The 13138-nt window shown below is 45.2% G+C and overlaps 1 protein-coding gene across 2 annotated transcripts in view; it reads right to left on the bottom strand.

The window, feature by feature from the left end:
* Positions 1-13138, bottom strand: part of CCDC149 (coiled-coil domain containing 149) — a 98282-nt gene that overhangs the window by 62591 nt on the left and 22553 nt on the right. For both annotated transcript variants that reach the window (XM_059164508.1, XM_059164514.1), the window contains exons 2-3: positions 2664-2825; positions 601-639 (exon numbers count right to left, since the gene is read on the bottom strand). In XM_059164508.1, the coding sequence (XP_059020491.1) occupies positions 601-639; positions 2664-2825 (201 nt within the window). The remainder of the gene's footprint in view (positions 1-600; positions 640-2663; positions 2826-13138) is intronic.

Genomic DNA, 13138 nt, shown 5'->3' with positions numbered 1-13138 from the left:
CCATGGAACAAAACAGGAAGTTCAGAAACAGATCTACAAATACATAAGATTTGTTCAATGAACAAATTAAGTATCTGAAATCTGTGGGGGGAAAATGGATTCACCTATAAATGATGTGGGCTATCATTTAGTAGAAAAGAACATATGAGTTTTGCTGGTAAGATGGTTTTAGTATAAGTGTTGCCGAAGGGAGCACGAGGTAAGATGGTTTTAAAAGCCTGAAATGGTAGAGGCTGAATGGGAGAACAGAATCCATCCATGAACAGTATGCTAAAGAGTGACAGCCCTGAGCTCTCAACTCATGGCTCCTGACAGGATTCCCAACAAGAAAGGGAATGCTGTCAACTGGTATGCCCTCTTTCCCCTTGTTAGACCTCACTGGGTTTCCTTCCACACCATCACTCCCACAACCGCCAATCCCTCTTCTCAGCGAGCATTTCTCTACTACCTGTTCCCCACTCTGTAACACAAAAGGATTCTGGGAAGTTAAGAGAAGTTCTCTATACATTCTGGATTCCCTGACACCCCTCACACCCCAGTCATTGTAAGGCATCTGTATGAACAATCCAAGAGTTACCAAACTTCAGGAATAAGGCTTACCTGTTTCCTCTTTTCAGGGGGAAGTGACGGATCTCCATCCTACAAAGAAAGAAATGTTACACTTTACTTAAAAAAAAAAAAAAAAAGAAAAGAAAAAAAAAAGAAAAAGTGTGCTTAGATTCAGGGAACTGAACAAAACTCCAAACTAAATTCAGACCCTCCCACTCCTTCCCCCTGCAATCAATAGTGTGCTGAACCAAATTCAAATATATTTTTTTAAGATTTTTTTTTTTTTAATTTGAGGGAGAGAAATACTGAGAGAAAGAGCATGAGCAGGGAGAAGAGGGAGAAGTAGGCTCCCCACTGAGCTGGGAACCCAACATGGGGCTCGATCCCAGAACCCTGAAATCATGACCCGAGCTGAAGGCAGATGCTTAACCAACTAAGCCACCCAGGCATCCCTCACATATGCTTTTTTAAAAATTAAGTATAAACTGAACCAGTTATTTTGGAAAAACCTCTAGGAAATCAGTTCCAATTAGGACCAAACCTAGATACTTTCTAAAACCATATGAACCAAGTAAATACATGAAAAACTGGATTTATCTTTGAGCAGAGCCAAAACTGAGATAGTATTTCATTTGGTTTGAGTCCAATCCCTCTTTTAAATGTTAGATCTAAAGGAATAATAGTGGATGCACACATGCTTGAGTTTTCTCCATGGGCAGAACAAGTTGGGGGTGGGGATACGGTAGGGAAGAGGGGATAGGATATGGTCAAGATAAAAGAGAAAAAGAGAATTAACTGAGAACTTGCAACCTTCTCAGACTCTCTGTCTTAAAGGATTCATTTTCCCCTCCCCCACCCCTTTGGTGCCACCGGGAAATAAAAAGAACTCAGGTGACACATAAATGCTCAGTAAACCAGTACTCTTTTCTCCCATGCTGCCTGAATATAAGTCAACATCATGTAGAAACTTCCTATTCTATTTCTGCTTCAGGAGAGTTCAATGACCCCAGCTTAGATGGCTAAATGTGAGCCATCAGGTCAGCACTCAAAAACAGAGATCGTAACGTTGTGAGGAAAAAAAAGTGGAATGCATCTAGTTCTCTACCATCGGTACCCTCCATCTCAGTATAATCTGCAGCCTTAACAATCTTGCCACATAAAAAAAAACCCAGAGTGACTCTAAATGCCCAGCATAAGGGAAAGGTAAAAGAAATTATGGAAATCTTACTATGCAACTATTTTTAAAAAGGAGTTAAATTTGTTGGTATGGCCTAGAGAAATGACCAAAGGACTGAGTGAAAAGCAAGTTCTGGGACTATGTTTACACAGTGGGGATGAGCAGAACTCTGCAATGATGGAAACGCTCAGTATCTCACCGTCCCCACACAGTGGCCATCATGGAACTCTTCTACATCCACATAGTCCCACATGGTATCCGGCAGGGATTGGGCCCATGAAATGTGCCGAGACTGAAGAACGGCGTTTTCAATTTCACTGAATTCTAATTAATTTGAAATGGAATTTAAATAATCACATGTGGCTAGCTGCTTTTGGATTGGTGCAGATTTGTAATAAGAATCCTCTTTAAACAGGGGTGCTTGGCTGGCTCAGTGGGTAGAGCAAGCAACTTTTGATCTCCACGTGGTGAGTTCTAGTCCCAATTACCCTGAGTGTAGAGATTACTTAAAAAAAAGAAAAGAAGAAAAGAAAGGTAAAAAGAAAAAGAAACAACAAAAAGTGATAAAAATGATAAAAAAAAAAAAAACAAAAAAAAACAATGAAAAGGCCCATACGATTAAACTAAGAAGGAGGCAGGTACAAATACATTTGTATGAGTTTTCATAGATGCCAGAGGAGGCAGTCCGGAAGCACACAACGCCTGCTAGCGACTGGGGCTGGGTTGTGGCGGAAACAGGGGTGACAACTTTCACTTCTTCATTTTTCCATGTTGGAACTGTTTGAATGTGAGCCTCCCCCCACTTTTTTTTTTTTTTTTTAAAGAACTGGTGTGTTAAAATCGTCACTTTTTTTTTTCTTTTAAAATTTTAATTCCAGCGTAACCCACTTTCTATCTTAAAGAGGGCACGAGAACATCGCCGTGACGTAACACGTACAATCAGCTCCCGGTACTTCTTCTTCAGGGACTGATGGCGCTCCCGAAGCTGATTGGCCATGAGTTTGTACTGGTCCCTTTCTTGCTGGCATGTGTCTAGCTCCTTGGAGAGGATCAGCAGGGCTTCCTTTTTACTCTCCAGCTTTCTTTTACACACCAGGTACTGCAAAAAAAAAAACAAAAACAAAAAGAAATCCAACCAGCTGGTCAAAAACGTCAATAGACCTCCGTTTAACACACCCCCTGTTTCATGCTTCCTGCACGGTTGGTTTTGTTTTGTGGAGTTTTTTGTTTTTAGAGGACATATACCCAGAAATGTCAGTCAGTAAATGATGTATGCAGTAGGTATACAATATGCAGACTGCCATGGTACCTGACCTACACCCCTCACGACAGAACCAAAACCCTGGATGTTCATTAACTTTAGCAAACTGGGATAAACAGATAAAATACTTTAGCCAACATATAAGTAAAAAAGCAAATTTTTAACAATGACATAGATAGATAGTTGGACCCAAATTTTGTTTTAAAAAATATATTTAGGTAAGATTATATAAAATTTTATTAAAATTCAATGAAATGATAGACACAGAAAGATAATTCAATACAAATTTTGTAAAAATATTAGTAACAACTCTTGGCCACGTGTTTTTTTATAATTTTATTCTTTGTGCTTTTCTGTGTCTTCTAAATTTTCTAGAAGAAACCCATATGGCTCTACTATAATAAGTAAATACAAAAAGTGCTATTAGAAATAACTTAATTGAACTATAAATCACTGCAGAAGATTTCCCTTGTCCATTCACCCCAGCAGACATTTTCTTACCTGAGAATGTCTGTTTACTAACTCCACCAAGATGTGTACAACTTCTATAACTCCAATGCAGGCACCTACCACCCAGGCACCAAATGAGCTAAGTATTTTAGCCACACTTCAATTACCCCCGGTACCCCGGTTGGGTGTACCTAGCTGGAACTCTTCCTCAGGGGGACAGGATTTCTTCATCCCTCCTTCTCTCCATCAGCCCATCCCCACCCTGACCATGAACCACCCTCACCTGATAATCAGCCACCACACGGGTTAGTGTGAGCCTGACTGGGACTCTTGACTTTCATTGGATATACTGCACGGCCTGGCGTTATTCACGTATGTGAAATGTGGCATTAAATACCTTTTGAATTTGCCCCGTAAAAGACCAAATCCAGAGCATTCATGAAAACAATTTATAGTTTCATTATACACCCTGACATGAGCACTTTGTCATTACGGACGCTCGCACAAAGCAGAGAGAGAATCAGTGCTCCCATACCATTGGAGTCAATGCTCTTTTATGGACAAAAAGCATTACTCATATATAGTGCTTGCTTGGAACTGACTTTGTTAAGTTCAATTTCAAATAAATGAAAGGGGAAAAAGAGAGTTTTGTGCATTAGCACAATTTTTTTTTTTTTCCTAAAAAAAAGTAATTGCTTAGCTTCAAAACAAAGGGGAAAGAAAAACCATTCTGAGACGGATTTGAGTTCTAAGAGAGGACACTTCCACCTTGGGTGAATCTTATTCCTGGCAGTAATGAGGTTGGAATCCTGCCTTAAAACGTCCTGGATTTTTAAGACTTTGACATCGTCTTCGTGGAGGCAAAATGGTTCTGTTGCCACTGTGATTTCTCAGGAGTAAAATCCCCAATGAGTAAATATCAGAGGAGAGTGGCTCAAAACCTAAACTGCAACGTCCTAAGGGAGGTATTGAGATTTCACAGGGAAAAAATCCTGTTTACACACAATTTAACAGATCTGCCCTTGCACCTTTGGTTCTTTGCCCTGGATCAGCAAGCCTCGGTTGTCAGGGCTGTTAGTATTGATGGCACAAAAACGGCCACCTTTGTCCCTTCACTTGATCAGATTCAACTCTGAGACCCCACAGACACTGTCTTCCACCTTCGGGGAAGAATATTCCAATTGCGTGGAGACACTGTGAGGTGCTGTAGGCAAGATTAGCCGTAACATCGGTCTCGGGAAGTGGTGAGGGCCACCTCTTATTGGCAAAGTGGAAATTCAGGTTCCCTGACCTTGAACTGCTGTCTATTAGGATCCAAGAGCGCAGCAGTTTCTCTCCCAAGGCCTGGTTCAGACAGGGCCTTGGAAGCCGTGAAGGGCTGTAATAGGACTCCCTTCCCTTGAGTCCAGAGTACCCGGCAGGAAACAGGCACAGAGGCCTCTGTGAAGACAGTGACCTGGGAGTTGCTGAGGGGCATCCCTGTAGCTCGAGTTCCTTCAAGGAACGAAAAACAGGACCATTATACCTGCCCCAAAGGGTCAGAAAGCAACACATTCCATACAGAACCTAGAGCCACAGCAGCAAAAGGGTGGTCTTTCGGAAGCTGCTGCTCGACAGCGTTTATCCCTTTCTTCTGCTGACTCCCGTCTAGAGCAGCAAACAGCAACAACTGCCCTCCATGCCGTTTATTTTTATCACGAGAACAAATCTCAGGCTGGAGCCTCATTTCTGAAGCAGCTCAAAGTGGTGCTGCCCCGAAGACGGGACGGCTTCCCCGGAGTCCCCCAACCCTGGTGTGGCAGAATCAAGAAGGAAGAAGGCTAGAGAACACTGTGCTGTGTCCCCCCGCCCCACCGCAGGCCGTGGGTGCTGGTGAAACTGCGGATCCCTGGCCCCAGCTCAGAGCCACGGAGTCGGAATCTCTGGTACCGGCTCAGGCTCAGGAATCTGCATCGTTAGCCCACGACACGGGGAATCTCACTCCGGCTACACTTTGAAAACCCAGGCTCTAGAGGCCTCCTGCTTCATACTGTGTCCAGAGTTAGAACCCTAACTGCAATAGTTCGAGAGGCCAGCAGTGGCCTGCGGGTCCAAGGGCGAGGCACGGTCTCAGAACCGTTCTGTGCCATTTTTTGGAGACCAGAGGGGGACCAAAGTACAAGCAAGGGCTCTGTTTCCTGCACCCGGCCAGAGAGCTTATGTCTGTCATCAAAGTAACAACAGAAAACTCGGGGGCGGGGGGGGGGGGGGCGGAGAAGCGATATTGGGAAATGGGAAGGAATTTCTCACACTCGTTCTAAAATGGTTATAGTTTGGTCCCTGTGGTGGATGCTGTTAAAATGACCCATTTCCTAGCCCTCCAATTGGAAGCAAAACAACGAAAAATCTGGAAGGGGAGGAAAAGGTCCTGAAGAGCCTCTTTGTTGGCAGCTTCTGAACAATGGGCAAGTGTAGCCTTGGGCGGGACCAAAACCTAAACAGGAAGTTGGACCAACCAAGTTACTGTGCTTGAGACACTTCAGCTCCTAAAGGAGGCCGGGCTAAGTGTAGAGGATGGAGGAAGTGGACAACAGAGAATCAGCAGGCAGGGCCAGGAGTTCTCCGTCTGGAAGTGGGTCTCGCCTAGAACTAATCATGAACTGTGGGGGCCCTGGTAGAACCACAGAACAGAACACACACACCCCGCCTGGAAGAGGAGAGGGCCAACCAGGGTGCCCTGAAACTTGTGGAACCCATGATTTTACCCCCATTATCCAATATCATTGGGGGTAAAGGGTGTCCAGGAAAACGTGGGGGTGGGGAGGGATGGGGCTCCCGTCCAAGAGGTAGGACTCTCTTCAAGCGCCCAGAAATTGCTTCCTCTGCCTTATCTAGGACAAAGCTGGCTCAGTGGTTTCCAAAGATCACCCGTGACTGTGGCAGTTTCAGAATCTCTATATAGCAGGGGTTATCAGATGCCCACTAGCTGCTGTGGGTGCTGGGCGGAGGCTGTGACTGCAATAACCATTTACAACAGAACGAGAAAAGGCTAATGCCTGTGCGGTTAACATGAGCATTTCTCTCTAATATTTCTAGCTCTCCTTTCCTTCCAGGCCCATCGCAGGACTGTCCCTTCCTGTGCTTTGGAGTAAGGTAGAGCCATGTAACTTGCTTTATCCCATAAAATGGGCCTCTCAGGGACATGAGGTTGTCCCAGGGTGAAAGCATTTGAGAGTCTAGGTGAGAATCACCGATCCTTCTCCTCACCGGTTGCAACGGGTGTGGAACCAGGTACGGCCCTGAGGACGAAATGGTCTTGACTGTGGTGTCAATATAGCAGATGACTTGCCCTGGAGAGTCCGTGGGGTCCACAAAGACCCTGACATGATCTAGAAGTAAAATTCTGTGGTGTTAAGGTATGGAGATTTGGAAAGGTGTTTGTTACCAGGGCCTAACTTAGCCCATCCCAACTCATGGAGTCGAATCAGAGAACGAGCATAGGGAGACCGGTGAAGAGGATATTTGCCCCTGGTCTGTGCTTCTGTTGAACCACCACAAAGATGAAGATCCATCACTGTGAACCAAAAACCCAGTTTCTGTGACAGATGCTCTCCGTGTGTGGGTGCCTTCAATCCTCACAGCAACACCGTGAAGTCACTCTGACCTCCTCATGTATAGTGTGGAAGGGCTTATGTAATGTGCTGAGGGGCAAACAGAGTCAGAATTTGAACCCAGATCTCTGTAAAGCCAACCCCTAGAAGCCCCAGTGCCTTTTTAAAAACTAAGCATTCCGTGAAAAAGAAAGGAAGGAACGAAAAACACCAGAATATTTATGGAGTTTCTTCCTACATTGAGTTGGTACTCCCAGCACGAGGGAGCTATGGAAGGGCGGTTTTGGGTTTGGCTAGTTCTTAGACCTGGAACAAATGAGTGAAATCTTTATCTCTTCACCCACTCCCCTCCACTTCTCGGGGGCCTGCCTCTCCTTTCCTCAGATGAAGCCTGAAGGAAGATGGGAAAAAACAAAAGGACTCTACAAGCATCTCTCCCCTGTGCTCCTTGAGAGGGAGCCAAATGGAAGCGATAAGGTTACTATCCACTTATAAGAAATGGGATAAACTACAGGGCGTCAGAAAAGAACCAGAGGACTATTTCCTCCAAAGCAGCCAGGATAGAACAGTCTTCTGTAAGCTGTAGCTGGTCTCAGCCACCCATTCAATAAATATTTTCTAGGTGCCTTCTTTGTGTGAGGCACAGAGCCAAACACCGTTTCCCCCGAAGGGATAAATGGTCCTGTTGATTTTGAAAATGAAAAACATGATACCTGGATAACAAACCTTATTTCCACAATCCCTTAAGGGTTTTTCTGAATCTCCCCAGTGTTCTGAAGACTGAAAACGTGTTCACATCCCATTAGTGACCTCAGTGATGTGAGGGCGTTTATAGTCTTTATGCCATTAACTGTGAATCTTTAGATATTTGCTGAAGACAAATGAATCTTTTTGATTATTGACTAAGCCACCACCCTAGAGTCTGCTGGGGCCAATACATAATATTTTGTGTGCTTATGGCAATTCCTCTCAGATTCCAATAACTCCTGCTTCTGAAACGACTTTGGGGCCCAAGGATTTTGGGTAGGGAACCTGACTTTTACTTGAAAGTCTCCTTCACCAATCCCTAGGTAGTCTCGATGACAAGGGTGTGATTAACACCCCATCTTTCTCAAACAGGAATTGTCCCAAACCTAAGCGTTTATTAGATTTTGACTTCCTTGTGTAGACCAGGAAAAACTAAAAGTACATCACATGCAGTAAACCTTCAAGCTGCTGTAATGCTGTGGGTCTATTCCCATAGCCCATTTTTTTTTTCTTTCAAATTAACATCGAATGCTAATAACGCTCATAAACGCAAATAAAGCTCACAGATAACCCACACGACTTGCCCAAAACCGCAAAGAACAATGTTCCTGGCTACTGGATATTTTCTCAGAGTGTTTTCCAAGTCGTGGGTCATGACACCTTCATCTGGGTACCGAGATCAATCCACTTGCAACCCCTCATTTTCTTTAAAAAAAAAAAAAATGCAGCATAGAACAGAAGATAGCACCCATGCAGTTTCACCAGACTTCTCTTTTAGAACATGGGTGTAGGAATAAACACACACAACCCTATGTATTGTCACACACTTATTGTGGACCGTCATCTATAGACCTGTTCTCTACTATTCTGTAGGAAGCTACTCCATGTATTTACTCATTCACTGGACAAATACGGAATGAAGCTCCCCAAGGGAGACAAGAGTGGGAATGAGGGGGTGGGTTCACGGGCAGGGGAGGAAACCTACATGGAGGACTCAGTGCTTGGTGAGTTTTGAGAGATGGGGGCCATTATGTAATGCAGATAATTAGGGCTTTGGGATGAAGGCACAACCCTGATTAGTTCAGACCTGCCCTGCCTACCTCACTGAGCTCCAAAAGGAAGATGCTGTGCAAAATTTGACTTTAATGCTTTTTCAAAATTAGAAGTATTATTCTTCTCACATTTAAAGCAAACAAAACACTTTTGCAGACACTCCCTCGTTGGATGGTCCACACTATATGACAAGTGGGACAAAAACTGTTTCTCCCAGGGACGCCTGGGTGGCTCAGTGGGTTGGGCCTCTGCCTTCGGCTCAGGTCATGATCCCCGGGTGCTGGGATCGAGCCCCGCATCTGCTCAGCGGGGAGCCTGCTTCCTCCTCTCTCTCTGCCTGTCTCTCTGCCTCCTTGTGATCTCTCTCTGTCCAATAATAAATAAAATCTAAAAAAAAAATAAAAATTTAAAAAAACCCTGTTTCTCCCATTTGACAAAGTAGCTGAGATTATCTTTCCCAGAGTCACATACCTAACTAACTACTGTCAGCTCGAACCAGGACTCATTTTTTTAAAAGATTTTATTTGTTTATTTGAGAGAGAGAGAGAGCACGAGCACTTGTGCAGGCAGAGGGAGAGGGAGGCACCGACTCCCCGCTTTGCGGGGAGCCCGATGTGAGGCTTGGTCCCAGGATCCTGGGATCATGACCAGAGCTGAAAGCAGACACTTATCCAACTGAGCCACTCAGGTGTTCCTCCCTCAAATCACGACTCTCAATTACAAATCCCAGGCTCTTTTAGTATTCGATATTGGTACCAATTACATTGAGTAGCAGGTCCACATATTACCATTCTCGGGTCTAAACACATTCAGAACAAGACACTCAGAGATCACTGTACACTGAGCAGCGCATTTTACGCACAGTATGTTGAGGCCCCGTTTGGAAGACAGGCAGCTCTCCTGGGGCCTTTTCAAACACATTCCCTGGGGAAGGGCTGAGGCGTAAGAGGACACCCAGCCATCTGCTCAGGTGTCAGCCAACTCCATCCCGAAGAGTTCTGGCTGCCTGCGTGCTGATGACCACACAGAGCTCAACACCAAGTGAATCACAGGCATGAGACACTTAGTTTTTCAAAGGGCACTTGCACACAGTTATACTGGTTGTGATTCAGGCCCCGGGGTCTCTTTTCTTGGCTAACCCAAATCCTCCTCCTACCTCAGCCAGGGTTTTTGTTCATTATGATGGCTTTTCCATCATCCTACCTAAATTGGTGTCACCAGCTCAGACTCTCCTATGTACTCACTCTCATCTCTAACTTGACGCCTCCATTGGAACATATGAGGGGCAGCTTGGTCTATGACCACATCGAGCCCACTCCAACCTCAGGGCCTTTGCATTGCTGTTTCTTCTACTTGGCCCATTCTGCATAGCCCGTTCCCAGTTTTCCTTCAGATATCTGTTGTAATGTCTCCTTCTCAGGAAGCTTGTCCCTGTCTGTCACCACTCAGAATCTCAATCTTTTCATAGTGTATTACTTTCCTTCATTGTACTTGTTACTTGACCTTGAGTTATACAACTCACTGTTGGTTTATTTTCAACCTCTCTCTCTCCAGATGCCTGGCACTAAAAACAATGCAGGGTACCTACCTGGGGCTCAATACATACATATAATGAATGAGACAATGGCATACATTTATCTTACCCTGACATCCTGGGACACATGTAGTTTTGTCCCCTTCTGACAGAGTCTCAAGGGGACTTGAGACTTACAAGTGGTAAAGACCTCAGGAATCCTCTAAGGCAGGCCTCTAATTGCACAGATGAGGAAGCTGGGACTCAGCATGATACACTGGCTTACACAGGGTTGACTAGTGGGACCCAGAGTCAAACCCAAGCTGAGGGTTCCTCTCAGTCCGGTGCATTTCTCTCCACCTCCCCAATCAAGGTACACATCCCTAGCAAGACATGAATGCCTATAAACTTAGAACGGTGCCTGGTCCTTTTTTATAGCAATAAAAATTATTAATATAACACAAGAGATAATAATAGATGATAATGTGACCTGACCATCATTCATCAATCATTACTAACTATAGCATGCTAAATGCTATAGAGAGGTACACATGGAGCTCCCAGAAACACAGGGAAAGACAGTTTGAATGATGGTTGACAGATCAGGTCGGACTGTGAGATCTGATCAGCTGCCTTACCTCCAGCCAGAAGGAGTGCAATGCCTGCATTTGGATCTTGGCTTGACCACTCACTGGTTACGTGATCAATTACTCAGCCCCTCTATGCCTCAGTTTTTCTGTTAAATGGGTATAATCATAGTCTCTTCATAGGGCTCGTGTGAGAATTAAAGCAATTAGTATGTATAACACACTTAAAATAGGAAGTGCCGTATGTGTACTGATACTCTCTACTCTTCTTAAGCACAAGGAGAGGATCACAGCTCGGCAAAGAAGGGGCTCGAAGAATTGGAGGAAGATGTGGACATTTGGAAGGGATCCCAAAGGACAGGTGGAGGGGTTCGTTTTGTTGGGGAGGAGATGAAGTTGTGACAGGTAGCGGTGATGGGAAAATAATATTCCCGGCAGGGAAACGGCCAGAGCAAAGCACAAAGGTGACACATGGGAAGACACGCTGGGCTGTCTCTGGCATCGGGGTGGGAAGGACGCCTGCATCAGATAAAGCTGGAAAGAGAGACAGATGGGTGGTCAGGTCAGAAAGGGCCTGGAAGTCGTGCTGGAGAGTTCAGATTTTATTCTTCCAGCAAGCAGGAGCCCTGAGGGGCTCTGAATAGGGGAGTGACATTAAGAATCCTTTGAGGAAGACAACTGGGTCCTGACATCATGTGGCGTAAATTATCTTTGACTCTACTGCTTGGGTAAAATTGGTTGCTGAGCTCCCAGGGGGAGGGGAAGGCAGCTGGGGACAGGGACTTGCTTTGCAGACATACCTCTGGATCCTGCCGTTTGATCTGATCTGTCAAGCCTACAAAGAACATACTGACTTTGCTGTTTCTTAATATGGATTCTGTTATCACCTTGTCTAACGCAATTCTGTTAGGGAGGTGCTGCCCAGGCAACAAGAAACAAGCATGGGTCTGGCCTCAGCCTCAGCAGCTGGTATCAGAATCCTATCGACGGGCAAATGGCTGCATGGCAACCCAACCCCCTGTCCAAGGGCTGAGCCCAGGGGGACAAGCCACAGGAAAATGCCCCCACTTTCTGGTCACTTGGGTGGGGCCAAGGGATACACTCTTGATTCTCCTTAGGCTTCCATTTTTGCTCCCTAGTCAGGGGGTAATTCTGCCTGGTAAGTTTGAGTGTGGTTTAGGGGCTGGCGATATTTGCTCTCTTCCCTACCCAAGGAAAGGCAGGTTTGGCTTTGTTTTCAGTAAAGAGGAAGGAGAAAACAAATTCGTATTTTTGGAATGTCTTCTACGTCCCAGGCACTGTTAGGAGTAATACTAAGGAGAAGTGGGCCTTTATTTCATTACCACAGGAAGTGTAGCAGCCTCTACTCAGCGAATATTGTTACTTTCCAAATTGTACTAAATGCTCAACTTGAAACATTATATTCAATCCTACAGCTATCTATGGAATAGGTTGTGCAATTAGTCCCATTCTAGAGATGAGGAACCGCAGCTCAACAAGGTCCGCTTATCCTTCATTACTAAAGGAATGAGTAGCACACCCAGACTGTTCTCTGCATTGGTCAATCAGGATCCTTGGTCGTTAAGCAACAGTAACTGATCCTCTCACGTAGGCATGTCCTGGGAAGACTCTGGCACACATAGAATTAGCGGGACACAGGGAGGCGGCAAGGTGACTCTGGAGGCTGAAGGCAAGATGAGGTACCCGTGCAGGAAAGATCAGATCAGAGGCCACCAATCAATCGGGGAGAACTCTGTTACATTTCAGCCTTTTTCTCTCTTCAAGGGGTTCTCCAGGCATCCAAAGCAGATCGAGTGCCAGCCTTCCCCTGGGGGAGACCAGGACACCTGGACTGTCACCCTGTGCTCTCTCTGCAGATTACATCCAGTGGTAATACCCTCTAAAGCGGGGTGCAGGTGGAAAGAAGAGAACAATGAATGTTCACCCCATTCATCTGGGTGGATCTATTCTAGTGAGCTTATTTCTCAGCTTTGCTAAGGTCCTCCCTCCCCTTCTGGTGATTTGTGAATAAAGACAGAAAAAGAAAGAGTGGGCATTTAATAACAATTCCTTTTATTTTAATGGACCCCTGAGTCTTTACTGATCATACCCAGAAACACACATACAGTGGTGAAGTTTCCAGGTTGCAGTGGGGTAAACACCTACCCAATGGGAAAGAAAAACCACACACCAACTACACCGGGTAATCGG

This window comes from Mustela lutreola, chromosome 1 (assembly GCF_030435805.1).
Source record: "Mustela lutreola isolate mMusLut2 chromosome 1, mMusLut2.pri, whole genome shotgun sequence".
Taxonomy (NCBI): Eukaryota; Metazoa; Chordata; class Mammalia; order Carnivora; family Mustelidae; genus Mustela; species Mustela lutreola.
This window is presented reverse-complemented; position numbering and strand designations above follow the sequence as displayed.